Source organism: Eutrigla gurnardus (assembly GCF_963514095.1).
Source record: "Eutrigla gurnardus genome assembly, chromosome: 10".
Taxonomy (NCBI): Eukaryota; Metazoa; Chordata; class Actinopteri; order Perciformes; family Triglidae; genus Eutrigla; species Eutrigla gurnardus.
In genome coordinates this window covers 5,770,238-5,795,870 of record NC_139924.1, presented here as the reverse complement: position 1 = coordinate 5,795,870, position 25,633 = coordinate 5,770,238, and the positions used below count along the sequence as shown (strand labels likewise).

The following is a 25,633-nucleotide window of genomic DNA, read 5'->3' as shown; positions in this document are numbered from 1 at the left end:
GGTGGTATTGATTTGACACCACAGCTCTGTTCATTTTCATTCATCTGCCCTTGTAATGGGGGTATTAATATGGCAGGTAAGGGGGAGAGGGCAGGAGGGGGATTCATGGGGATGAGAACATTTTATTAGAATCCAATCTTTATTATCCTTCACCCCTGCCCACCTTTCAGCCCTTAAATACAAAGACGTGCATGTATGCACCGGTGCACATGCTTGTGTGCACTTATTGCATGCTACACACACACACGCACACGCACACACTCTAGAACTATGCTGGATGTGAGTGAAGGTGGAGTGAGGGTGTTAATTATATGTTGGGCCTGAATGGACTCACAGTTGTACAAGTCATGTTTTATGTATGTGTGTGTGTGTGTGTGTGTGTGTGTGTGTGTGTGTGTGTGTGTGTGTGTGTGTGTGTGTGTGTGTGGGTGTGGGTGGGTGTGTGTGTGTGTGTGCGCGCGCGCGTGCGCGTGTGCGTGTGTGTGTGTGTGCAGCGTTTGGATACAGTACAAGCAGCTCAAATGAAATAGCTTTTAGTCGGCCTTCCCAGTGCCTCCTTGAATCAGCCATAATGGGCCCTTGGTAATTATCAAATACATTAGTCAGGGGAAGGAGAAGAGGAGGAGGAATCAGCATGGACTCCTTTCATTCTTTCTCACACTCAACATGATTGTCTTTACTATTGGAAAAAAAAACACAAATGCTTTATGTGTTTGTTTTTTTGCATACAGGCATTTTGGCGTGATTACATGCTGTTTCACAAATCCGCATTGATTTTATTATATTGTACTGTATATTTTATGTTGGACCTAAGATGGTGCTCAATCAACTGAGGCAAAATTGATGCATTTACTACAAGCAGGCCTGAGTAAAGATAACAGTTAAACAAACCTCTGGTTTTCAGTCATAATGCCGTCAGGCTCATTCAAGCGATTATATTTGGAGAGAATACAAATATCAATATTTTTAAACTGCTTAAGCTTAATTTTTAGATTTATAGTTCAGTGGATAGCTCTTAGTAAGGAATGGGTAATTCTGGTAACACAGTCCAGTGGACACAAAAATAATCAAAATGTATAAGAAATGTTTTATTTTTGACTGGATGTCTATGATAATAAGTAGAGGAATGCCAAAATGCAATGGCTATATGTATACTGGCATTTACATGCATGTGATCAGGGTTAACCAAGGGTGGTTATGACTTGTTTCCCCTTCTTTTGTAACCCACTTGTTATGTCGGGACTACTTAAGAAGCTCTGCACTAACCTGGCCCAACACGGTGTCACATTAGCACTAGCTCCACTGCTGGATGACCACTTTGGATTCAAGCACACACATCACTGTTGCCATGTGTGTCCCTGTTTGTGCTCTCCTGCTGTAGCTTTGTGCACGTCACTGATCCTCTTTACGTTTCTCCAGCCTGCCATTGTCTGCTGCTTGTTTTGGAGACCGTTCGATTGACTATTATGCCCTTTTTGTTATGTGACGTATCTGCAACCTATTTTCCCATCACAAATCCATCTACCTTGTTTACCAGCGTTAGACGCTCTGTTACTGAATGTCTGGTGGGCTGGGCTGTAGCACAGGGCCGTATGCCACATTACTATTTTATTAGTCTGCCACAGTATCCATCGTAGCTAACATTACAACATTACCCACACACACACAGTCTAATTGTGCCAACCACTGTACCACCAGACCTTGAATATTTCTCCTATCTTCTCATGAGCAAGGGTGTATGTACTATATTTTCCAGCTTGTTACAAAATCCTTAGCTGTACACGCTGCTCTGTTTGCTGACGGTGCATTCATAATTGATTGATTAAGTTAAGGTAGATGCATCCTGCTTAACTCTATTAATGTGCAATAACTCTCATGGTAACCCCAACCCCTAATCCATCATTTAAACGTCATCATTCAACCTCCATCGTAACACAAATATTGTTTGTAGTGGTTCATAGCTTGCTAGGTAAATGTGTTTACATGGAAATGATAGAATTATGTATGTAGTCTACTTGTTAAATAGATTTCAGTGGCCTTTGTGAATAAAGGGCAACCAACAAATAAGGCGTTCCCAATGTGACTTCCACATCCAAGCTCAGGGGAATATTTCACTGAGGTCTGCTCTCAGTACAGTGATACAGAGTTGTTGAAGTGCTTTTGATTCATAACCGTAAAACTGTCAGAAATGACAGAAACGCACATAAAAAAATCCTGAAACACACACTCACATGCCCTAAATGCCTCACACACGCTAATATGTGGACTATGCAAAATTAGGGGATGGATGGTAACACGGTGGCAGGAAGGGAAAATTAAAAGTTGAATCAAGATGAAGAGAATAAATAAGGAATGTGTACTTCACTGTCAGCTCATCGCTGTGGCATCCTGTAGTGAGGATCCTCTGCACACACACACACACACACACACATGAATGTGTAGATTGTGAGACAGATTGTGTGTGTGTGTGTGTGTGTGTGTGTGTGTGTGTGTGTGTGTGTGTGTGTGTGTGTGTGTGTGTGTGTGTGTGTACATGCACTTGTGCCGAGTACCGAGCCTTTGGTCCATTTAGCCTAAAAACCTGAAAGGCAAACCTTGACAATAATGGCCGTGACAGTCTTCAGCATGTGTTTTTGTTAAAAGGCGCAGAGTGAAAAATAAAGTGACACGATGCACAGAAAGATGTGTTGAGCTCGTGCGTGGCCTGTAGCCCCGGCCTGTGAACCAATTACAGATCCATTCAGCAGTTTCTCTCCTCTCCTCTGATCTCCATCGCCATCATTTAAATGGCTGATTCCATTTTTACCTCTAATGAAGGGTACTCTGTCGCACACACACACACACACACACACACACACACACACACACATGAAACGCACATTTGCACATATCACTGTGCCACTGCAGCGCCCCCTACCCAGCTGTTGTCACGTGAGTGCACGGGCCCTAGCAACAGCGAACGAGAGAGCGAACAAAAAAACGAGAGATCCTGGCGAGAGCAGGGGATAGAGAAAGAGATGGGAGGGGGGGAGGGATGGGGGAGGGAGGGGGGAGCCGTAGAGCATTAATAAGTGATGAGTCCAACAGTGTGAATTGCTGTTAGTTAGCATTGCTGCAGCGCCGCCTTCATTTGCATGGCAGTACCAAGAACAAACCCTTACTTACGCCATTTCATCTCTTGCTCTTTATCTCCGAAAGCACTTTGTTTCTCGCTTTCCCTCGTCGTTTTATCTATTTTTGTCTCTCTCTCTCCTCTATGGTCTAGCCAGCATCTCAAAATATGTATATCTTTTCTTAGTTACTTTTTTTAATCTTCCTTTCCTGTCTGATCTGATCCTCTTCTCCTCCCAACCTCTCTGGTGCCTACAGCATTCCCACATTAACATTATCATTTTCTCTTCTCATTGTTTTGCTCTTTATATTGCTGCCCCCCCCCCCCCCCCCAACCATCATCATTTTTTTGGAGGATGGCAGCCACGTACTATAATGGGATATTTTTAGCTGCGCCGTTCCTGCATCCCTTCATCTTTTGCCTCCATTTTTTTTTACCTCCTCCTCCATCTCACCTGCCTTCCCCTCTTCTGACTCACCCACCTACCTCAAAGTAGAGTGGTATCCTCTCTCTGGGGGAACTTTGGGGAAGACAAGCGATGCTCCAGGGCTTCCTAATCCTTTTTTTTTTTCATTGCGTCCATCTCTTTCTCCCTTCCTGTCTCTCTGTCTCGTTATTTGCATGTATGTGTCTGTCTGTGGAATTTCTGGCGCACACAAACACACACACACACACACACATGGAGATCCAGCAGCAGCAGCTTCACTCTGCACTCGGCTTGACTTCCTGCCTCAGGCTGATCAGCTGAACTGATTCCATTACTTACAGACCCCCCTAAAAGAAAAGGAAGATGAGCACAGACTAAAAGGAAAAAGGGCAGAGATAGAAAGACGTAGAGGGCAGAGGGGAGACTGGAGGAAAAGAGGCCGGGAATAGTGAATAGACGTCATGCAGGTGTTAAAATAAAATAAAGAAAATTAAAAAGAGAAGAAAGGATTTGGAATTAAAGAGGAAGTGAATGGATTTTGCGCCTCCCTCAGGTGTGGGATAGACCTTAAAAAATCTCTTCCTGCCTCACATGGCAAACCCCCACCCAAAACAACACAAGCATACATACACACACACACACTAAATAACAACAAACTCCTGGAGGCGTAGGCAGACTAGACAAGAATTGATCTCCTCTCCCACAAGGAGAGGCTTGCAAGGGGAGAAAGAGAGAGGGCGAGAGAGAGACGGAGAACGACGTGGAGGAATTGTTTTTACCCATGTGTGGCACTCAGGCCTGCAGGCCCCTCATCCCTCTCACTCTCTCTCCCTCCTCTGTCACTCCCAACGGCATGTTTCTCTTTATCTCCCTATCTCTCCCTCCATCAATCTCCATCTGCCGTGGTCCTCCCTGTAGGGTCAGCCCCTTCCTCCCCTCCACTGCCTCCCTCCTTTCGCTGCCTGCACCCTCTCCACTGTTTTAGGTGTGTCACATCTCCACAGACAGCAGGAGAGCAGGCAGTGACTAGAAACTAGATATCAGGCAGAAAGAGCATCAGTGAAAAGAGGAGAGAGGAAGTGAAGAGTAGCAGGCTGATCTCAGAGCAGCCGAGGGAGGAAATTTGAATATTTCACTTTATGTGCCACTCTAGTGCGTGCTGAAATGATTTATTGATCAAGATCTCTGATAATTAATTAATGTTTTGACTGTTTTTGTGCAGTTGTAGCTCCCTTCATTTACTTTCTGTCACTGCATGCCGTAGATGGATCTTCCTTTACTGCATATTGTTATTTCGGAGGTAGTTTAAGGGGATGAGCATCGTTTGGCATGTTTTTTTTTTTATACACATCAAATGTACAGTATATGCAAAAACTGATGTAAACCACAATGCCTTGATAGTGCATAAGGAAACGGGTCCTGCATTTTCCGTATTTTCAGTTGAGATGATTTGTGCTACTTCACTTTCCATCATTCTTTTAATGATGCAGAACAAGACATTTTAAGATGTTACCTTAGAAACGGCGATGGGTACTATCACAAATGAACTGATTGAATAAGTGTCCTTTGAAACTGACTACGACAAGCTAAATGTCCCCTGTACCACTCTCTCTTTTCTCTCGCTGAATTTCTTCCTCTCTCCCCCTCTCCACCCCCTTCTGCTCCGTCTTCCTCTCTCCAGGCATGTTGTGACAGGGTGTAGCAGTGTGTTATACAGGGTTCTACTCACCAAGTGCATATTATCCTGTAAGGCTTAATACCCAGGTTTGAACAAAAGGGCAGGCTTGGAAATTACAGCTTACGTCGCTTAGCGCTCAGCACAACAGTCTGACTCACATGAAAACATGTGTGATTTGATCGGAGAAGATAATCGAAGATAACCTCGCGACGCGTTCTTGCTCTGTGGATGTCATGATATTGAAATGGATCGATACTAGCTGATGTAAGCAGGCGTCATATTTTGTCTTCCAGGAATAAAAATTAATTGGATATGGGTATTAAATACAAATAATTTTTTGTCATTTTTGGGGCCAATTTCTCAAATATTATAAAAAATATATAATATGATCAGGGATGGGATCTAAAAGGGTTAATGATGCATTTTTCATTTCTGATGGCCTTCAAAGGACATTTTTCTCAGTTTTCCAACTTTGAATGGAATGAAAAATATTCCACGGATGAATCTATGATGAATAGAATGAACGATGAATGAAAAGCCCGACTGTAATTGAGAATAATGCATATTTTGTTTAGTCAGTCAAAACTTGGCAGCTTTGACAAAAGAAGTAACGCCTTCAGACTTCTTCACATTTCAGTCTTGTTAGAATGATAGAGTGATAGAGTGATGTGAGAGAGAGAGAGAGAGAGAGAGTGGCAGGGAGCCAGGCCAGTCCTCTGTTTTAATAAATCTCTTTTGGATGGAGTTGTGCAGCTATAAAATGCATCGATTGTTGTTGCTAACACACACACACACACACACACACACACACACACACACACACACACAAACGTTGTTATTGGTATTTACACATCTACATGTGTTCATTGACACTTACACATGCTGAAAATCAAGTAGTGACATGTTTACATGCATATATGCAGAAACACATACTGATGGACACGCTCAAATCAAACAATGACATGCATGTTTTTAAATCAAAATATAGGAATTGGAATTGGGAAAATTACCTAACTACTGGTATTGACTCAAAAAATACATTTTAATGAGATGAGAAAGATAACTGTTGCTTAAAGTAAAAGTTTTCACACTACAGCAGTCTCTTTTCATCGACAATTAAACACATCTAACAGCAAGCACCCCGAGTGTTTTAGAATACATTTGCTGTGACTAGATGCTGACCTATTGCTTGGAGGTGTGTGTGTGTGTGTGTGTGTGTGTGTGTGTGTGTGTGTGTGTGTGTGTGTCAACATTGCAAAGCGACATGGAAACATCACGTACAACAAACAGCAAGCATGTTCGTACACACACAACATGAACATGAACTCCAATAGCATTCACATTACCAAACAATCCACAATCTACTACAAACTCTGCAGCACACGCCGTCTAAAATGACCCTTTGGGGGAGCAGAATACAAAAAGCACCAGAGAAGCGGAAAGAATGAAACACTGAAAGTCACTCTCCTCATGTCTTCTCCTCCCATCTCTTCTTCTGTCACATACACATGTGCTTGCCTATTGACATGTAGATAAATCAGAGTCAGACCAAGCAGTCACTGATGTGAAATGAAAATGACACTAATCTGCTGTTACCATAACACACAGAGACACATCAATTATTAACACCTACAATAACACCCCTCTCTCTTCTCTCTGTCTCTTCCCCCTCATCGGCCTTTCTCTATTGTGTATATCTCACTGGACGGGTCTGAGAACGTTAAAAGCTCCCGTGTGTCACCTAGGTGCTCCGGTTGTGCCTTTTGAAGACATGTTTATTCCAGTCCTCCTTTTCTGTCTTCTGAAAGGAAGTGATTTCTCTGAGCACGCATCTTTCGCGACCTTTCCCTCACCCAACAGCAGTTGTTCTTTTGTTGGTTTCCTTTTTTAGCAATTGCAAACATATATAAATGAACATGAATGAAGAAAGTGACTACAGAAGATCTTGTGGATCAAGAGCAGTTTAAATGTGTCTTACAATGTTCAGAATTTCAGAATTTCAACTTAAAAAGACGTGAGAGCATCTGGTTGTTGTGTAGAGTTATCCAGACTAAAGAAATAGTCAAATACAAGTGTTTTTGTACATCCATGTTAGGTGTACAGGGCATTGGGACGTAAGAGTTCTCTTTTTAGCAATGGTGGCAATCAAATAAAAAAACAACCGTTTTGTTATAAAACAGAACCACTGAAATATGAATCTGTGACACACTAAAACATAGTGTACAAGTAGCATAAATAAAGGAGAGGCATAAAGAACTTACTAATTACACAACATGTCAGTTACACAGCAAATCTATCTAACGTTTGCTAACATTAGCCACTATAAACTACTGGTCATACCAGACCAAGTGAGCCTGTAGCAGCAAAACCCCTGAGTGTATTTTATTCCTTATGAATTGAAGGTTTTACTTGTAAGAGGACACATTTTGCCATTTCTTTTCTGTGCATAATTTCACTGTCAGTACAGTGAATAAATCAATCAGAAGCCCTTTTATTAAAGACCGACAAATACGACACACTTAGGTTTACATATAAAAGATGTGCCTTTGTTGTAATTATCAAACATGGTGGTTAACATATCCTTCTCCCCTCTCCCACCTCCTCCCTTTTTGCTCTCCTCCACAGGTAACCGTTTCTTCCTGACCTCCTTTGGTGCTCTGTATATCTCAGAAGTGCAGAAGGAAGATGCTCTGTCCACCTACCGCTGCATCACAAAGCACAAGTACAGTGGAGAGACTCGCCAGAGCAATGGAGCCAGGCTCTCTGTTATGGGTAAGGAGCATTCACTAGACTATGAGCTGTGGCTTTTCTTGTACAGTTGTATTCTCCAGTAGACTTACAAGACAGAGTTTTAGAGAAATACTTTTGGGAAATAAACCAACTTGAATTCTGGTTAGAAGAGAAGATGGAAGATCTCTAGGGTGAACATTGAGCTGGAGCCAGGAGACGTTAGCTTAGCTTAGCTTAGCATAAAGACTGGCAACAAGGGGAAACAAAACAAAACAACTACCAGCACCTCTAAAGCTCATTAGTAGGCTGTATCTTTTTTATGTGATTCTAACACAGAAGTGTAAAAACAACACAGTGTAGTGTTACGGGCAGTTATGTGCAACACATAACCATTTCTTTGCCAGCCCCAGTCACTTCCTGTAGTCCCTTTGTCACTGTGAAGTTGCCAGACAACCAGCGAAGACGGAAAGTTACGACGCATGGCCAAGAAATAATAGCACATATCTCAGAGCCAGGCTAGCGGTTTCCCCTGTATTTGGTCTTTGTGCTAAGCTAAGCTAACCATCTGCTAGCCGTAGCTTCATGTTGACCATATAGAAAAGAGAGTGGTATCAATCTTCTCATCTAAGTCTCAGCAAGAAAGTGAATAAGTGTATTTCCCAAAAAATGTCAAATGAATGAATATATTATTTCTGTGTCATGCTTCCACTTACAGACCCTACGGAGTCCACCCCGTCAGTGCTGGACAGTTTCCAGTCCGGTGAGGTTCAGGTGGGGCAGAGCGAGGAGCTGCCCTGCATCGCATCCGGATACCCAAATCCCACCATCCGATGGCTGAAGGATGGGCGGCCGTTACCGGCAGACTCCCGCTGGACGCGGCGCATCACCGGCCTCACCGTCTCCGACTTGAGGCTGGAGGACAGCGGCAACTACATCTGTGAGGTCACCAACAGCTTTGGCTCTAAAGAGGTGACGGGTCACCTCAATGTCATAGGTGAGTTAAGGAATTAAGCGAGTGGACTAGAATGATCAAATACCAATATTCAGCACACAACCAAACATCGCTGAATCACATCATCTGCCTCTCGTGACCTCTATTGTTCTACACTGACAAGTACAATTGGAGCAAAAGAGTGAGATGGACCGAAGTAGTGGATGTGATGTCAGGTGTGATGGAGACATCATTTAAGCTCTGCTGGCTCGGCCCTGGCCCTGTGCCTCCTACACGCCCCCCCCTCCAACCCCACCCTCGTCTGGGCCAAACGTGAGCTTGATCTCCAAGGACGGCTCATTCCCCCGCTGTGCTCTCAGACCCCAGCGAGGCGTCGCTACGGTGACGAGGCAGCACAGCGGGATACCAGGGATGTTAGAGCGGGAGGGAAGGACGGTGGTTTTCATAACGTTGTGTTTATGAATGAAGGACGTGTGAGGAAGCGACGCTGGTAGAGAAGAACCAGGGGGAGGAGGTGGCGAGGGGAGATGTGGTCGGGGAAAGGGGGGAGTTAGTGGACGCTGGGCAGACAGGCCACAGGGCTCATCACTGCACAACCACAAACCTCCTATGACAGAGCATCGAAGGTGGTACACACACACACGTTTGGACACACACTTACAGTACATGCACTTATTGCCCGTGAAGAAAGTCTCACACGTGCACAGTCGCTCCCTCACACACATGCAGCAGCCTCCAGCACTTAACACCAGCTGCTTTATTGCTCACTGACATTTTCTCCCCTTTCTGTCTCGGTTTTCTGCTCACACACTCACACTCGAAAGCATTGGCAGAAAACTCCTGACACACAAAGAACAAATACACAATCGAATCAAAATCTGAATCTAATGATTTGTGCGTCTTAATTCCAATTGCTGTCGTTCAGCAATGCAAGTGCTGAACCTTTGTGAATGAAGATCTATGACTGACATTTCAAAAAGCACCTTCTTGTCTTTCTCTCTCTCTCTCTCCTTTTGAATCTCTACCTGCTCCCCCTCCCATCTTCAGAGCCGCTGCGGGTCACCTTGTCCCCCAAGAACCTGAAGACGGGGATCAGCAGCACAGTCATCCTATCCTGTGCCGTCCAGGGTTCCCCGCACTTTATGGTGTCCTGGTACCGTAACACGGAATCGGTCCTGCCAGATCAGCACTTTTCCATCCAGGGGGCTCACAATGAGACATTGTTCATCTCCGCTGCACAAAAGAGACACTCGGGAGCTTACCAGTGCTTTGCCACGCGCAAGGGCCAGACCGCCCAGGACTTCTCCATCATACTCCTGGAAGGTGAGGACGGAGAGGGATTACTGTCGGTGCACGATCACGGATGTAAATGTAACAAGCACTGTTCAGCGTTATTACACTGCTGTCAACCTTTCTTTGCTTGATGAGGCCATAATTATACATGAATTGTATTACATATTTCCATCCACTTGCTGTTATGCCTCTACTATTGTGTTGTTGTGTGTTACCAGGCAGTATGTATGCATGAGGATGGGGAGGGATAACGTGTTTTATATAACACATTTACAGAGTAGTAACTGTGAATTGACATAAAACTAGCACGATGACAATTGCATAGCATTTCTGTTATCCTCTTATGGTTCACAATTAATTTGAATTTTTATCAAACACATTGTCAACATGCATATGCACACAAACTGTATGTTCCTCATATAGTTATAGACAGATTGGCTTGTTACTGACATAAAGTGTTACTTTACAGTAAAGAAAATAGTTCACATGCTTCCAGTTTGCAGATTGTAGTGATTTAGTCATCTTTTCCACCATGATGCTGATTTGTGATTGTTTCTCAGATGGTACACCCCGTATTGTCGCCTCCTTCAGCGAGAGGGTGGTGGTCCCGGGCGAACCGTTTTCCCTGATGTGTGCCGCCAAAGGAGCGCCTCCTCCCACCATCACCTGGACCCTGGACGATGAACCTGTGGTCCGGGACCTGTCCCGCGTCCGAGCCAGCCAGTACACGCTCTCAGACGGCAGCACCGTGAGCCACGTCAACGTCAGCAGCCCGCAGATCCGCGACGGAGGAGTGTATCGGTGCGCCGCACGAAACTCGGCCGGTAGTGCCGAGTACCAAGCGCGCATAAACGTAAGAGGTGCCTGTCTACTTTTCAATATCAGTCATACAGAGGCTTATCATAGCCTGACCCCTACCCTGACCCATATCCTACCCCGTACCCTTCTATATCTCTACCTCTATCTCTGTGTGTCTTCGTTTTACTGTATATCTTTATTTTATTCTTTTTTGTTCTGTCTGTCAAACTTGACACCTATATGTTAATTATCTTTAGCAGTCCACATATAGTGTATGTTGTCTGTCTCATTCTGTCTTTCTTTCTTGTAGTCTGTTACTTTCCTGTTGTCTCCTTTACTGTAGCTTTGAACATGTGCCTTTACATATTAATACAATACTCAAACAAACACACACACACGAACATAGACAGCTGTTTGAAGGCAAAATGTTCCAATAGAAAGACTCGGCATATGGCACGAACGAGTTGGCTAATTGAGAGGAAACGGGATAAAGGGACTGTGAGACGAAAGGATGAGGAAACTTGAGAAGAAAAAGGAACGGATGGCCGGAGACGGAGGACAGGGAGAGAATAGATGAAATGAGAGACTCCTCCAAGTGTCTAGTATCTGCAGGGGCCGTGATGGTGAACTCTGGTGACTGGTGATGTCACTGTCGTCGGAGATGACACGGATGAGGAGTGACGCCGATCGACAGGGCTGTATCGCTGTCTCTCTCTCTCACACTTTTCTCTGTCCTTTGCTGAGATCTGTAGTTGTGACATGTGAGTCTGCTCTAAGGAGACATGCCAGGATGATCATTGGAGTGAGAATGAGCTCCATTGCCAGAGAGCTTCTGCATGCAACACTTCTACAACCACAACACATGCATAACCACGGTAACGCACTAGTATGCTTACCCACTCACCGCAATGTGATACACTCAGCTTATCCCATTCAGTGGGAGGCCAACAGCAAAGACATTGAGCCACACAGACATAGCTGAACACACATGCACGTGTATACTGTACGTGTGTGTGTGTGTGTGTGTGTGTGCGTGTGTGCGACGGTGGTACTGAATAATACATCTTTCACCCGTCAGAGCTGTGACTTCAAAGCTCAGCACACGCTGAGAAAGGGATGAGATGGAAAGAGAGAGAGAAGCGGGTGTAGGATGCCTCGAAGGAGAGATAAAAACAAAGATACGAGATGAACAATTGTGAGAAGGTCACAGACAAAGTGACAGATGATTGAGTGATAGCTCCCAGTGTCTTCCAGTCATGCTAAACACATTTTGTGTCCGTCTGACTGACTGTCTGCCTGCCGGCTCACAGCCTTCAGTCTCTTTTGGCGATCATACATGACCGACGTATTGAGGCAGTCAAGCTTCATTTTTGTTATAAACTTGTGTTGTTTAAGACTTCACTTCCATGAACTGTGTTCCTGTTGATGTCCTGTTTGATGACCTGCTGTGGTCAGTATTTCTCAGTCTCATTGCCACTCCAAAAGCTACAGTAGCATGACCATCAAAGAGTTGACAGAGCACATGTTCATTAGTTATAACACAGTAAATAATGCATTTGTTAAATGGATAGTTCGGAATTTTGGACATAAGACCTATTTTCCAAGTCAGCCGGTGTGTTCGAGACGTCTGGAGACGTTTTCAAGACATTTCATTCAGTTCTTCTAGTTGCCGAGTTCACTTGTGCTATGGCTAGCGCAAGTCAATGGTTCTAGTTAGCATGGCATTAAAACAGTCTTGGAAAATAGGTCTTATGTCCAAAATTCCGAACTATCCCTTTAAGCTATGCAACCCTGGAAAAGGAACAGCACTTCCACTCCTCACTGTTATTAAAAGAGCAGGGCACACATACATATAGGCAAACAATCCATGCAACAGAACTGGGATCCCTGTGGTTCCTGCAGCACCCAACACAAATGTGGCAGGATATATTTACAAGGATGACTGAATTTTCACATATGAAAATGTGACACAGTGCAATATAAGTTTAGTTTTGTCGTCTGTTCACACTCTTTCTGTTACTCTCTCTTTTAAGACTAGTGGTGTATGTGTACTCGGTACCATTACATGTTGGTTTCATTAAATGTCAGTAACATCAAATTAAATCATCAATCGAATAATTATCCAATCTGACAATTCTGAAAATTTACACCCACTTTTTTGTTCCCGCCCATCTCAAAGCTGAAACTTTGTAACTTTAAAGGACTTCAATCAGGCTAGCTTTAGTTCACATCGTATAAAGGTAGCCTGATTAACAGCGTAGTAACTTATTTCTTTAGACCTACAAATCCTACTTGAAGGAGTTTGAAGAAAATAAAAACTCCAGAATTATAGCTTAAGGCAAGACTCTCTCATTCGTCTCTTACGACACACCTACATGCGTTTTCTCTCTTCTGTCTCTCCCCTTCTCCCCACCTCCCTTCCCTATTACCCCTCCCCTTTATTCCTAAAATTCCACGACCTGCTTCTGACAACATCGACTAATGATCTTATCCTTTCCCCTCTCTTTTCTTCCCCTGGTCAACGTCTCTTTTTCTTTCTCTCCATATCTCTCTCTGTCCCCCCATCAGGACCACCCAGGATTCGGCCTATGAAGAACATCACTGCAGTGGCAGGAAGAAACTCTTTCATTAACTGCCGTGTGATTGGCTACCCTTATTACTCCATCAACTGGTACAAGGAGGGGCTTCTGCTGCCTGACAATCATCGCCAGGTGGATTTCGCTTTTTGCATTTCACCTCAAAGACGACAGAAATATATCAGAACTTGTTTTCCATACAGCACTGCATAACATGAATGAGCAGTATGTCCAGTAGTTACACAAATCCTATCCTGTATATGAGTGTTGTTAAATGTCATTAAGTTCTTCTTTGACCATCCAAATAACTATTTTGCAACTGACCACTGATCATCTAGCCTTTTTTATTACAGTTGTATGTATGAATATTATCGAAATATATATAAAAAACTATCCATCTATCTTTATGTATCACTGATGTTTTGCAGAAAAAAATCTCTGAATTGAACCTGAAATCTCCGAGTGCAACTTGGTTTTGCATCAGCCATGTTTCTATGGGGTCAGTTCATAATGAATGCACAGAGAAGGATTCACAAATGTATTTTGTGATTTATATATAAATTACTCTCTTCTCACAAATACATTTCAATACACATACAAATGTGTCTTGTTTTAAATAAATGTAATATAAATCCAGAAATATATTAATTAAAAACCATTCAAAAATGTATTTGGATGTTATTACATTTATATACAAACTGTTAAACTTGAATTTACAAGATGCTTTTCATTTGTGAATTTGTAAGCATTTGTGTGTGAACTGGTCTGTATTTGTGTGTGGACTTTTAAGACGTGGCTGGATTCACAAATGCATTTTTTTTTTCAACAAGGAACTCTGTAGCCAATCAGATGCCTCCCTCGTTTTCAGCCAAACACATGACATCCCACGAGGGGTACCTCACCATGGCCAGAGCACAGCTTTTTCTCTGCGCATTTTGCGTTGCTTTTCGGTAAAAGAAAAAAGAACAAAAAGTAATTAAAAGTGATTTTATTCTCTCTCTAGCCAACGTTATTTACAAGTTTGTAGCTAGCTAAATCCATTAGCTAGCTCTTATAGTCAGTACTTTGAAACCAATGTAGAAAGCAATTTACCTATTAATTATTATGGTTTGCTTGTTACTTATTTTTGCATGCATTAACAACAGGTAAGCTTTAGCAAGCAAATGACCGATACGGTTATGTTTTCTAATGTTAGTAGGATCATATTATGCTAGCTAAGTTAGCTTATGATCTGTTGTCTAAAAGCATTATTCAATTCAATTCAATTCAATTCAACTTTATTTATAAAGCGCATTTCATGCACAAGGCAGACTCAATGTGCTTCACAACACGTATACATAGTTATATAGAAATCAGTTGGAAATCAGATAGAAAACAAGAAGAGTGCAAGTAAACAATCATATATGTCATCTTCAGCACATACACACTTAGACTCACACATGCGCACCCACTGACACAATCACATATGGGCACATGCACACACACACATACACACACAGTTCAGCAGAATGCTGTTGAGAAAAGATATGTTTTTAGTCTGTTTTTAAAGATGGCTACTGACGTGGCATGTCTAACTGTATCAGGCAAGGTGTTCCATTTTCGTGGCGCATATACACTAAAAGCTGCCTCGCCTTCTTTGGATCTGGTGCGAGGAATGAGTAAGTTGCCACTGCCTGTTGACCGAAGTGTTCTTGCTGGGGTGTAAGTGGTGAGCATATCTGTGATGTATTGAGGTGCAAGGCCATGTAGTGCTTTGTAAACCAGGAGTAGTATTTTGAAATCGATTCTTGTACTAACAGGTAACCAGTGCAAAGATTTAAGAACGGGTGTGATGTGTTGATATTTCTTGGTACCAGTGAGAATGCGTGCAGCTGCATTTTGAATTAGTTGTAACCTCTGAGTACTTGATTTTGAGAGTCCAGTGAATAAACCATTACAGTAATCTAATCTACTTGTTATAAAAGCGTGGATTAATTTTTCTGAGTCTGATTTTGACAGAAAGCCCCTCAATTTGGAGATATTTTTGAGATGATAGAAAGATGATCTGGTAATGTGATTGATATGATTTCTGAAATTTAGATCGCTGTCAATGATTACACCCAGATTCCTTGCTTCAGTTTTGCTGTTTAGAGAGAGAGTATTGAGATGTGCTGCAATTTTCTGTCTCTGAGCCTGTGCACCAAAGATGAGTATTTCTGTTTTGTCTTTGTTTAGTTGTAAAAAAATTTCTGACATCCAATGATTGATATCTTTGATACACTGAGTGAGGGATATTATGGGTGATAGGTCATCTGGGTGTAGTGAAATATAAAGTTGCGAGTCATCTGCATAATTATGGTAACTAAGATTATGTTTGCGTATGACATGTGAGAGTGGAAGCATGTAGAGATTGAATAGCAGTGGTCCAAGAATTGACCCTTGTGGTACCCCACATGTAATCTTTGTTGTGTTGGAGGTAAATTCACCAATGGAGACATAAAACTGCCTATCATGAAGGTAGGTTCTGAACCAGTTTAGAACTGGACCAGACAAGCCAACCCACCTTTCAAGCCTTTCCAGTAAGATTTTGTGGTCGATAGTGTCAAACGCAGAACTAAGATCAAGTAGAACAAGAATGGAGATTTTTTTGGAGTCTGTGTTCATATGTAGATCATTTAAAACTTTGATAAGTGCCGTTTCTGTGCTATGGTGGGGACGAAAACCAGACTGATAAGTATCTAAAAGGCTATTTGATGCAAGATAGTTCTTGAGCTGAATGTAGACTGCTTTTTCAAGTATTTTGCTGAGGAACGGTAGATTGGAGATAGGTCTGTAATTTGCAATGACATTTTGATCCAGATTGTTCTTCTTCAGGAGTGGTTTGATAACAGCTGTTTTTAGTGATGTGGGAAATATACCTGACTGGAGAGACCAGTTAATGATATGTAGAACCTCTGGTGCTAGGCAGTTAAAAACATTTTTGAAAAAAGCAGTTGGGAGAGGATCCAGACAGCAGGTGGAGGGTCTGAGCTGACCAACAATATTGTCAAGCTCTGTCAGATTTAAACAGTTAAAGTGAGACATGACACAGGTGGAGTTTCTGGAGAAAGGAAGGGCAAGTTCAGTTGTAGATTTTAGAGCACTAATGTTTTGTCTAATAGTAATGATTTTGTTATTAAAGAAAGAAGCAAATTGATCACATTTTTCTGGGGACAACATTTCTGAGGGAATGGTGGATGGTGGGTTAATAAGTCTGTCCACAGTGGAGAATAGCACTTTGCTGTTATTAATATTTTCATTGATGATTTTAGAAAAGAATGATTGTCTAGCTTGTTTAATTGTTTTGTTATATTCATTCAGTTTATCCTTATAAATGTCATTGTGAACCTGAAGTCTTGTTTTTCTCCACTGTCGCTCTGCCTGACGACACTTTCTCTTTAAGTATCTGATGTCCACTTCATTTCTCCAGGGAGCCTTTTGTTTTTTTACATATTTAGTTTTGAGTGGTGCAATTTTATCAAATACACTCTGTATTTTTGAGTTGAAGTTGTCCACAATGTCCCCAGTTGAAGATATCATGGACAATGACATCTCATTTACAATTTTTTGAAATCTTTCAATAGTATTATCATTAATTATACGTCTTTTAAGTAATCGAGAACTGTCACGTTGTACAGGGAAAGCAGAGACATCAAAGTAAAGGCAACAGTAATCAGAAAAGGCTACATCCACAACAAGAGGCGTTGTAATGTTAAGTCCTTTTGAGATGACAAGGTCAAGAGTATGTCCTTTATTGTGGGTGGGTCCACGGACATGTTGAGAGAGGTCAAATGCCTCCAGCAGACTGATAAACCTTAAGGCATCTGGATCAGTTTTTATGTCAATGTGAATATTAAAGTCACCAGATATAATAAGACAGTCATAGTCAGTGGAAACCTGAGATAATAGCTGAGAAAATTCTTCCAGGAATCCAGTTTTGGGTTTTGGTGGACGGTAAACAGTTATTATTAAGACTGTAGATTTACAATGTACTGACAAAGCAAGGTATTCAAATGATATGAATTCACCAAGACGGACTTCCTTACAGTTATAAGTGTCAGAGAAGACAGCAGCAATTCCACCACCTCTCCTATCAGTCCTAGTGGTATGGAAGAAATTGAAGTTTGGAGGTGCAGTCTCAATGAGTGTGGCGGCTCCGTTTTATATGGCTTTATTATATGGCTAACTAGTTAGAAACGCAGAGAAAAAGCTGTGCTATGGTCAGGTATCCCTCGTGGGAATGCAGTCATGTGATTGGCTGAAAACGAGGGAGGTCTTACCCTGCTACCGTTTCCATGTGTGACGGGTCTAATTAGGCTAATTATGCTAATTGAAACAGGTGCTAACCCGACGAGCGCTAACCCTACTTTTTAAAATACTTTTTGTTCTTATTTCTTTTACCGAAAAGCAACGCAAACTGCGCAGAGAAAAAGCTGTGCTCTGGCCATGGTGAGGTACCCCTCGTGGGATACAGTCATCTGATTGGCTGAAAACGAGGGAGGCATCTGATTGGCTACAGAGAGTTCCTTGTTGAAAAATATGCATTCGTGAATCCAGCCACGTCAGGAGAGTCTCAAAAATCCACACACAAATACAGACCAGTTCACGAACAAATGCTAACAAGTTCACAAAGTTTAACAGTTTGTTTATAAATGTTACAACATCCAAATACATTTTTGATGAAAATTGCAAATATTTTTTTAATTCATATATTTATGGATTTATGTTACATTTATTTAAAACAAGACGATCAGAAATGTGTTGTGAACCTTATTTTTGTTTATGGATTTATTTTACATTTTTACATACCAATATCCATTTGTGTGTATATTGAAATGTATTTGTGAGAAGAGAGTCATTTATATATGAATAACAAAATACATTTGTGAATCCTTCTCTGTGCATTCATTATTAATGAGACTGAACTGACCCCATATGTTTCGATCTTAGCATCATCGCATTTAAATTTGCAGCTCTGTGTCCATGCACGGATAAGAAGATGCATGCATGTATCACCTCTGTGTGTAACAATGCTGGTGTCCGTCCAGGTGGTGTACGAGAATGGGACTCTGAAGCTCAGTGATGTTCAGAAGGGGATGGACGAGGGGGCCTATGTCTGCAGCGTGCTCATCCAACCACAGCTGTTTATCACACAGACCGTCTACATTACTGTAAAAGGTCAGTTGATCCTTTTTAGGTATTCCGTTTTCTTTTTATTTGACCATGCATATATCTCAAATACATAACACAGTAGCATGCATGTTTTTGTTTGTGGTGTGGTGTAAATTATATATGCTTTTGGGGGTTTGCCCATTGAAATGAATGTGCTGCAAGCAAAATGATATATAGAATTGTCTAGCTGTGGGGGGCCATAATGTTGAAATGGGGGAAAAATCTGAATGTAGACGAGGGTGATTGTGAGAGGGATGTAGAGTGAGTAAGACTGGAGGGTGTGAGTGAAACAGGGAGAGGAAAGAAGAAAGGTATGCATTGCCTCTAATAACCCCTGATTAAGGGGCGGAGTGGCCGAGTGCGCTCTCTCAACCACTCAGCAATTACATAGAGCAGGAGTGCTATTGTATAAGATGTGTGTGTGTATGCCATACACATGTGCGTGTGTGTGTGAATGAACAGAGTGTGTTCTGGATGTCACCTTGCATGCTATTCCGCTCTGCTCTTTGCATAGCATGATAGCACGACATGTTAGTTTTGGGAAGTCGTGAGCTCGGGTTGTGTGTGGTTGGATGTGTGAAATATTTTTGAGTTTTTTCCTACATGCGCGTACACGGGTGAGCTTTAAGGACGTGTATTGGCCGGATGTGGGTGTAGGTATGTGCTTGTACGAATGTGTGCTCGTCATGTCTCTGATTTAATTAGATGAATTTTAACGAGGCGCAGATTAACTCACCCAGATGTCTCCGTCCGCCATCACCTCCGCCACTCTCCATAGCAACACTGCTCTTCCCCCTGCGGATGGGGCTCTAATTAGAGCAGCTATTATGGGCTGGCTTTAGCATGGCGGGGTGGGGTGGAGTGCAGGGATTGGTAGGGGGCACAGGCGGCTGCAGAGTGGGTAGTGGGCTAGTAGGCCAGGCTGCAGTCTTTTGGCAGCTTTGGGGGTCCAGGTTTAGATGAGAGACTAGATAAATCAGACAAATAGACCACTAGATTACCACTAGTCTGCCAGGTGAAAATAACACATTCTGAACCACATCCTCTAAATGAAATCTCACTGTGTGTTTACGTCTTCCTCCTGTATCTTTCTCCCTTTACATCACTCACCCTCCCACCCCATGTCCTTTCGATGCCCCCGACTCTTGGAATCTGTGTGTCTGCCCATATTCTCCCTGTGTCTTTACATCTGACTTTCTCTATTTTCTCTATCCTTCACTTATTCATATCTGCCTCAAATCTCTGTCTTCACCTCTTACTCACCCCGCTCATTTAAACAACCCTCTAACTGTTTTCATTCATCTTTTTTTCTTTATTTCCATTTCCATGCCTTACTCTGTCTTCTCTATACATACCCTTTATTTCACCCTGTTGCCTTTTCTTTGCCTTTTTCTCTCTCCTGCTCTCCTTGATCTGCACCTTCTATCTCTTTTACTCATCTTCTTTTATCTCACTCCACTATTTCCCTCTCAATTACTTTGTCTCTTTCATTTCCATCCACTCTCACTTCCTCTCTACACACCTCACACCCTCTCACTTTCCTTCCTTCACCTCTCTTGCTCACTCTTTCATCCTCCCCATCTCTGCCTCTCTCAGTTCCTCCACTGATCCAGCCATTTGACTTTCCGCCGACTTCCATCGGTAAATTGATGTACATTGCCTGCGTGGTGTCGTCTGGAGACATGCCCATACGCATCGCGTGGCGCAAGGATGGGCAGGAGATCGTGGCCTCCTCGGGCATCACCATCGACACAAAGGAGTTCATGAGCTCCCTCCAGATATCCAAGGTGTCGCTCAAACACAATGGCAACTACACCTGCATTGCCAGCAACGATGCTGCCACTGTCAGCACAGAGAGGCAGCTCACAGTAACAGGTAAGTAACGAAGGAGTGACAGAAGATAGAGAATATGAAAGTGGTATTTATAAAGGGTTGAAGGGGAAAGGAAACATTTGGTTCCAGTGTCGGAAAGAACCCTATTTTTTTGTCTTTTTTTAATCAACTTCTCCACTCCTTCTTCCTCCAGTGCCTCCTCGGTTTGTGGTTCAGCCCAACAATCAGGACGGGATCTATGGGAAGGCTGGGATCCTCAACTGTTCAGTCGATGGATACCCTCCTCCTAAGGTCATGTGGAAGCATGCCAAAGGTGCACAAGGTACATGACCCGTCTTTTCCAACATGTGTCCCATTGTCATATTCAAAGCTTCATACTGCAGGTAGTACATTTAATTCAAAATGTGGGGATCCTCAGTTGCTTTACGGTTCATCATAAACATCTCTTTCTATCCAGTGGGTATTGGGAATCCGCAGCAGTACCACCCAGTGCCTCTGACGGGCCGTATCCAGATCATGGGTAACGGCTCTCTGCTCATCAGACATGTCCTGGAAGAAGACCGTGGCTTCTACCTCTGTCAGGCCTCCAATGGAGTGGGATCAGACATCAGCAAGAGCATGGTCCTCACCGTTAAGAGTGAGTACAAAGTCTCACACGGGCTAATGCAGAATGAGTGTTTCGTGGCATAGAGGAATGCTGCAAGGACGCCCTGGGATGCTCCAGTTCTCCGTATCAGTCTACATGCAAACATGCTAACTGTGGCAAACCAATGAAGCTCACATGCACACTGGTGAATTGGCGATGCAAAGGTGACCATGGGTGTGTGTGTGTGTGTGTGTGTGTGTGTGTGATAGGCAGTGAGGAAGCGGGCAACTGAGCCATTGATCCTTTGGCTCTTGGGATCTGTCTACAGACAATCAAAAACACTTTGAGCTTAATCATTATCTGCAATCAATCTCTCTCATCCTGCCCTTGCTGTCAGTAACATCGTATGTAATGCAATGTACACATGCATGGGGGAAACTGTGCACACACACACAGACTGTCGACATCGAGTCGAGCATTATAAGAGGGCAACGTATCTTTGTAGCATGCGGTGCCATGACCTCACAAAAACAACTACCCACGATAGAGATGTGAGCACTTAATATCGGGCTTCTTTTCACACGTATAACCAGGTGCCACATAAATACAACCACTAGTTTCACCTCGGCCTGCAGGATTGCCCCTCGCTCCCTCTCTCTCTTCCTCTCCTGCTGGTGTTAGTGTTATTGATTGAACCGTTCCTCTCCTCTGCCTCCCTCAATTCTGTCTGTTTCACTCAGCGGAGAGGGAGGAAAGGAGGGAGGGTGAGATGAATAAGTGATGAAAACAAAACGGCAAAACCCTCTTCATTTCAGTATTGTGTGCACGTTTGTGTGTGTTTGTGTGTGTGTCTGAGTTTGCGTCGGCCGGAGAAGATTGTGAGTGATTTTGTGTAAAGAGTGTACACGAAAGGTAGAGTGTGTCGTTGTTTTGCCTCTTCATTCACCTAGACCCCGGTGTTAACTATTGGAGAATGAGAGAGGAGGTTTATTGACTTTACCTCATTGACCATAGCTCTTCATTACTCTACTGCAATGGAACTTGGCTACTGTGAACTCCACCTTTTTAACTGCCAAACGTCCTAACCTTCTCCTCTCCGCTCTTTCACTTCTTTCTCCCTTTCCACTTAAACCCTGCTTATTATCTACCTTCCTTCTTTTACTTCCCTCTTTTATCTGCCTCTGTCGTCTAATATCCCCCTCTCCAATCTGTTTACTGTCACCATTTCCTCTCCTTTATTCTCACCTTCTCTTAACGTCACACCCCATCGCCCCTCTCCTTCCAGTCCCGGCGATGATCACCAGTCACCCCAACACTACCATGGCTAAGAAGGGTCACTTGAAGGAGCTGAACTGCACAGCCAGGGGAGAATGGCCCATCATCATCCGCTGGGAGAGGGGCGACACGGTCATTGACCCCGACCGCAACGCCCGATACTCCATTACCACCAGTCCCAATGAGAAGACTGACGAGGTGTTGTCTACACTCAGGGTAAGAAGCGCTTACATATGGCATATCATCTAATTGATGAAATCAAGATAGCAATGTCTTCATGACTCTTACTCAGTTGACAAATAGATAGCTTTCCCTTTTCTGTCTGTTTGAGCTCCATTTTTAATGTTGGTCTCTAAAAATAAGATGCTTCCGATGACGCGTATCACAGGGAAGGTGGAGATGATTCACGCGGCTGCTGCAGCCTTGTTTTCGGATGATGATACTATGAGAGGGTCACTCTGTAACAAGTGGTATTGAATGATATAAATAGGAGATGAGCCAACTGTGTCCAGTGAGTTATCTGAAGATATCATCGTCTCCCAGTGGGTTTGATGGGCAAGTGCGTGTTTTGCACAAGATTTAATCAGGGTTACTTCAGTGAATTGTGTCCGTGACTTTGGTTCGACGATGTGCCCAACTCAAATTAGACACTTCAGGTGGAACACATACTTATCACCTTCAAATGACTATGTAGGTAGTTAATCATCTGACAGGGTAGAGAGTTTATGTTAAAGAATGTAGATATTTCAAGTACAGGCAAAACATGCTTGAATTGGGTTTCTGGGATTTTGAGGATACACCAGCTAAAGCACCAAAAATAGCTGGGTCGTTCTTTAAGCGGGTGCGTAGCAAATAAGTCAGAAATAAGTGAATGTTGACACCATAAATACAGAACACCGGATTGTTGACACTTCTCCTGGTGAGTCACCTTAATACCAAACATCCACTGTAGAGGAAAAACCATTCGCTTCTCCATCACAAAACTGTGCTTAACACACAGAGATAGAGTTGCTTGTCTCTTTTGACGTTTCTCTTTCTACCGTTATCCCTACAGCTAAAGCCAGCAGAGCGTGAGGATTCAGTCTTCTTCTCCTGTCATGCCATCAACTCTTATGGAGAAGGACGGGGTCTCATCCAGCTCACTGTGCAAGGTAACCATTCCTTTACAAACGCACCTCCCATCTCCTCTTCATATTGATGAAAGCTCATCTCTTTTTTTGGGTTTACCCTCTCCTCCTTTATCTTTCTTTCCTTCACTCCCACTCATGTAAAATCCCCAGAGCCCCCAGACCCTCCGGAGTTGGAGGTGCGAGAAGTAAAAGATCGCAGTATGAATCTCCGGTGGACACAGAGATTTGATGGAAACAGCGTCATTACCTCCTACGATATTGAGTATAAGAACAAGACAGGTAAGTGAAAGGCTGGGCTGTTCGGGCTCCTTTATTCTATTCGAAACACTACAGAATATTGAAGGTTACAGTCAATGTGAAAATGCATAATACAATTTCAAGTATATAAGTTTTTCTACAGGAAGATTATATGGTAATAATAAGACGTAGTTGTGTTCTTAAGTGCATACTTAGGCACTGCATGCTATATACTCAATCAGTATGAACTGCCTTCTAAATTAACAATCAATTGCCGTTACAGCAGACCATTCACATTAAATCGAAAAGAAATCGAGCAATACGTCTTCTCTGCACCACATCACTGTATTGATCACAGTGTTGCCTTTCCGAGCTGCCATTGAAACAAAATGTATTTAATTAAAATACATCACATTACCTCTACCATTAAAAGTACTCTTTTCCACTCTTACCATCAAGCAAATTGAATCTATTAAATATTTTAGTGTTAAATATGTTTTCTACAGTACGTTATGTATGTTAGCTCATTTGTAATCATTTTATCCAACGGTAAATTATTTAAACCATCTGCCTTGCAGTCTGTCACCGGACACGCTGAAGAGCTGCAATGCATTTTGGGGTGGTTAAGCATGTCTAGTAAGCACACGTCTCGTACTCTTGCTGATCTGGTATACATCTGGGCATAAAATCCACATACTTTTGCAGTTGAAATGCACTATGAACTCGATTCTACAATGAAAAGTATGTAAGCTTGCGATTCCAAACACAGTCTTAATATTTCGCAAGACAGTCCTCAAATATATTCAGTGCTTTCTCAAGTGAAACATTCTTTTTTCTTTGGGTCAGATACCTGGGAGCTGAAACATGCCACTCGAAACATCTCGCCCACCAACAACCAGGCCAACATAGTGGACCTTCACCCCGCCTCCGTCTACAGCATCCGCATGTACTCCTACAACACGATCGGCAAGAGCGAGGCCAGCAAAGAACTCACCATCAGTACAGAGGAAGCACGTACGTATCAGTAGCACATGCAAACGTTAACAATTATTTCACTATTGCTTGTTGTATTATCTCTTAGTCAGTGCACCTGTGCGACACTGACCTTTGTATTGTCCTGAATTGTATTGAAATTCCATCTGAATGAAACTGACGAAAACATCTTTTAAAGTTGTGGATCATAATAATAATTTCATGGCCATGAGACTTAATGAAATCATGAATACCATACAATGTTTGCCTCGTCCACTCTGACTCTCTCTCTCTGTGTCTCCATGCAGAGCCTGATGGTCCTCCCATGGAGGTGATCCTGCAGCCAGTGACCTCTCAGAGTATCAGGGTCACCTGGAAGGTATTATTCTAAGTATTAGTCGTCTCCAGCAGCTCTCTACTTCCTCAAAGATGATTTGGTTGTGTAACACGTTTTTGCTGTTTGCAAAATATCCTAATCTTTGTTGGCCTGATTCCTTTTCAGTGTATTTCATTTGTGGATCTGGCCAAATAATCATGCACTATATGATTGGGAATAGTACTGTACAGTATTTCTGTTTCCCATTCTCCAGGCTCCGAGGAAGGAGCTGCAGAACGGGGTGATCCGGGGTTACCAGATCGGTTACAGAGAGAATGGTCCGGGCAGCAACGGCCAGTACAGCATTGTGGAGATGAAGGCCACCGGAGACAGTGAGGTCTACACCCTGGACAACCTGAAGAAGTTTGCCCAGTACGGTGTGGTCGTCCAGGCCTTCAACAGAGCCGGCACAGGGCCCTCGAGCTCAGAGATCAATGCTACAACACTGGAAGACGGTGAGGTTCACAA

The 25,633-nt window shown here is 42.9% G+C and overlaps 1 protein-coding gene across 3 annotated transcripts in view; it reads left to right on the top strand.

Annotated features, from left to right (window-relative positions):
• Positions 1–25,633, top strand: part of dscaml1 (Down syndrome cell adhesion molecule like 1) — a 91,580-nt gene that overhangs the window by 44,683 nt on the left and 21,264 nt on the right. For 2 of the 3 annotated variants that reach the window (XM_084018652.1, XM_084018653.1), the window contains exons 4-18: positions 7,843–7,989; positions 8,663–8,941; positions 9,947–10,222; positions 10,753–11,052; positions 13,559–13,701; positions 18,633–18,762; positions 20,353–20,631; positions 20,783–20,911; positions 21,047–21,226; positions 22,461–22,666; positions 23,505–23,601; positions 23,731–23,859; positions 24,664–24,831; positions 25,098–25,168; positions 25,380–25,620. In XM_084018652.1, coding sequence (XP_083874778.1) covers positions 7,843–7,989; positions 8,663–8,941; positions 9,947–10,222; positions 10,753–11,052; positions 13,559–13,701; positions 18,633–18,762; positions 20,353–20,631; positions 20,783–20,911; positions 21,047–21,226; positions 22,461–22,666; positions 23,505–23,601; positions 23,731–23,859; positions 24,664–24,831; positions 25,098–25,168; positions 25,380–25,620 — 2,775 coding nt within the window. Of the gene's footprint in view, positions 1–7,842; positions 7,990–8,662; positions 8,942–9,946; positions 10,223–10,752; positions 11,053–13,558; positions 13,702–18,632; positions 18,763–20,352; positions 20,632–20,782; positions 20,912–21,046; positions 21,227–22,460; positions 22,667–23,504; positions 23,602–23,730; positions 23,860–24,663; positions 24,832–25,097; positions 25,169–25,379; positions 25,621–25,633 lie in introns of those variants that run through there. The other variant, XM_084018654.1, reaches the window with a different exon arrangement.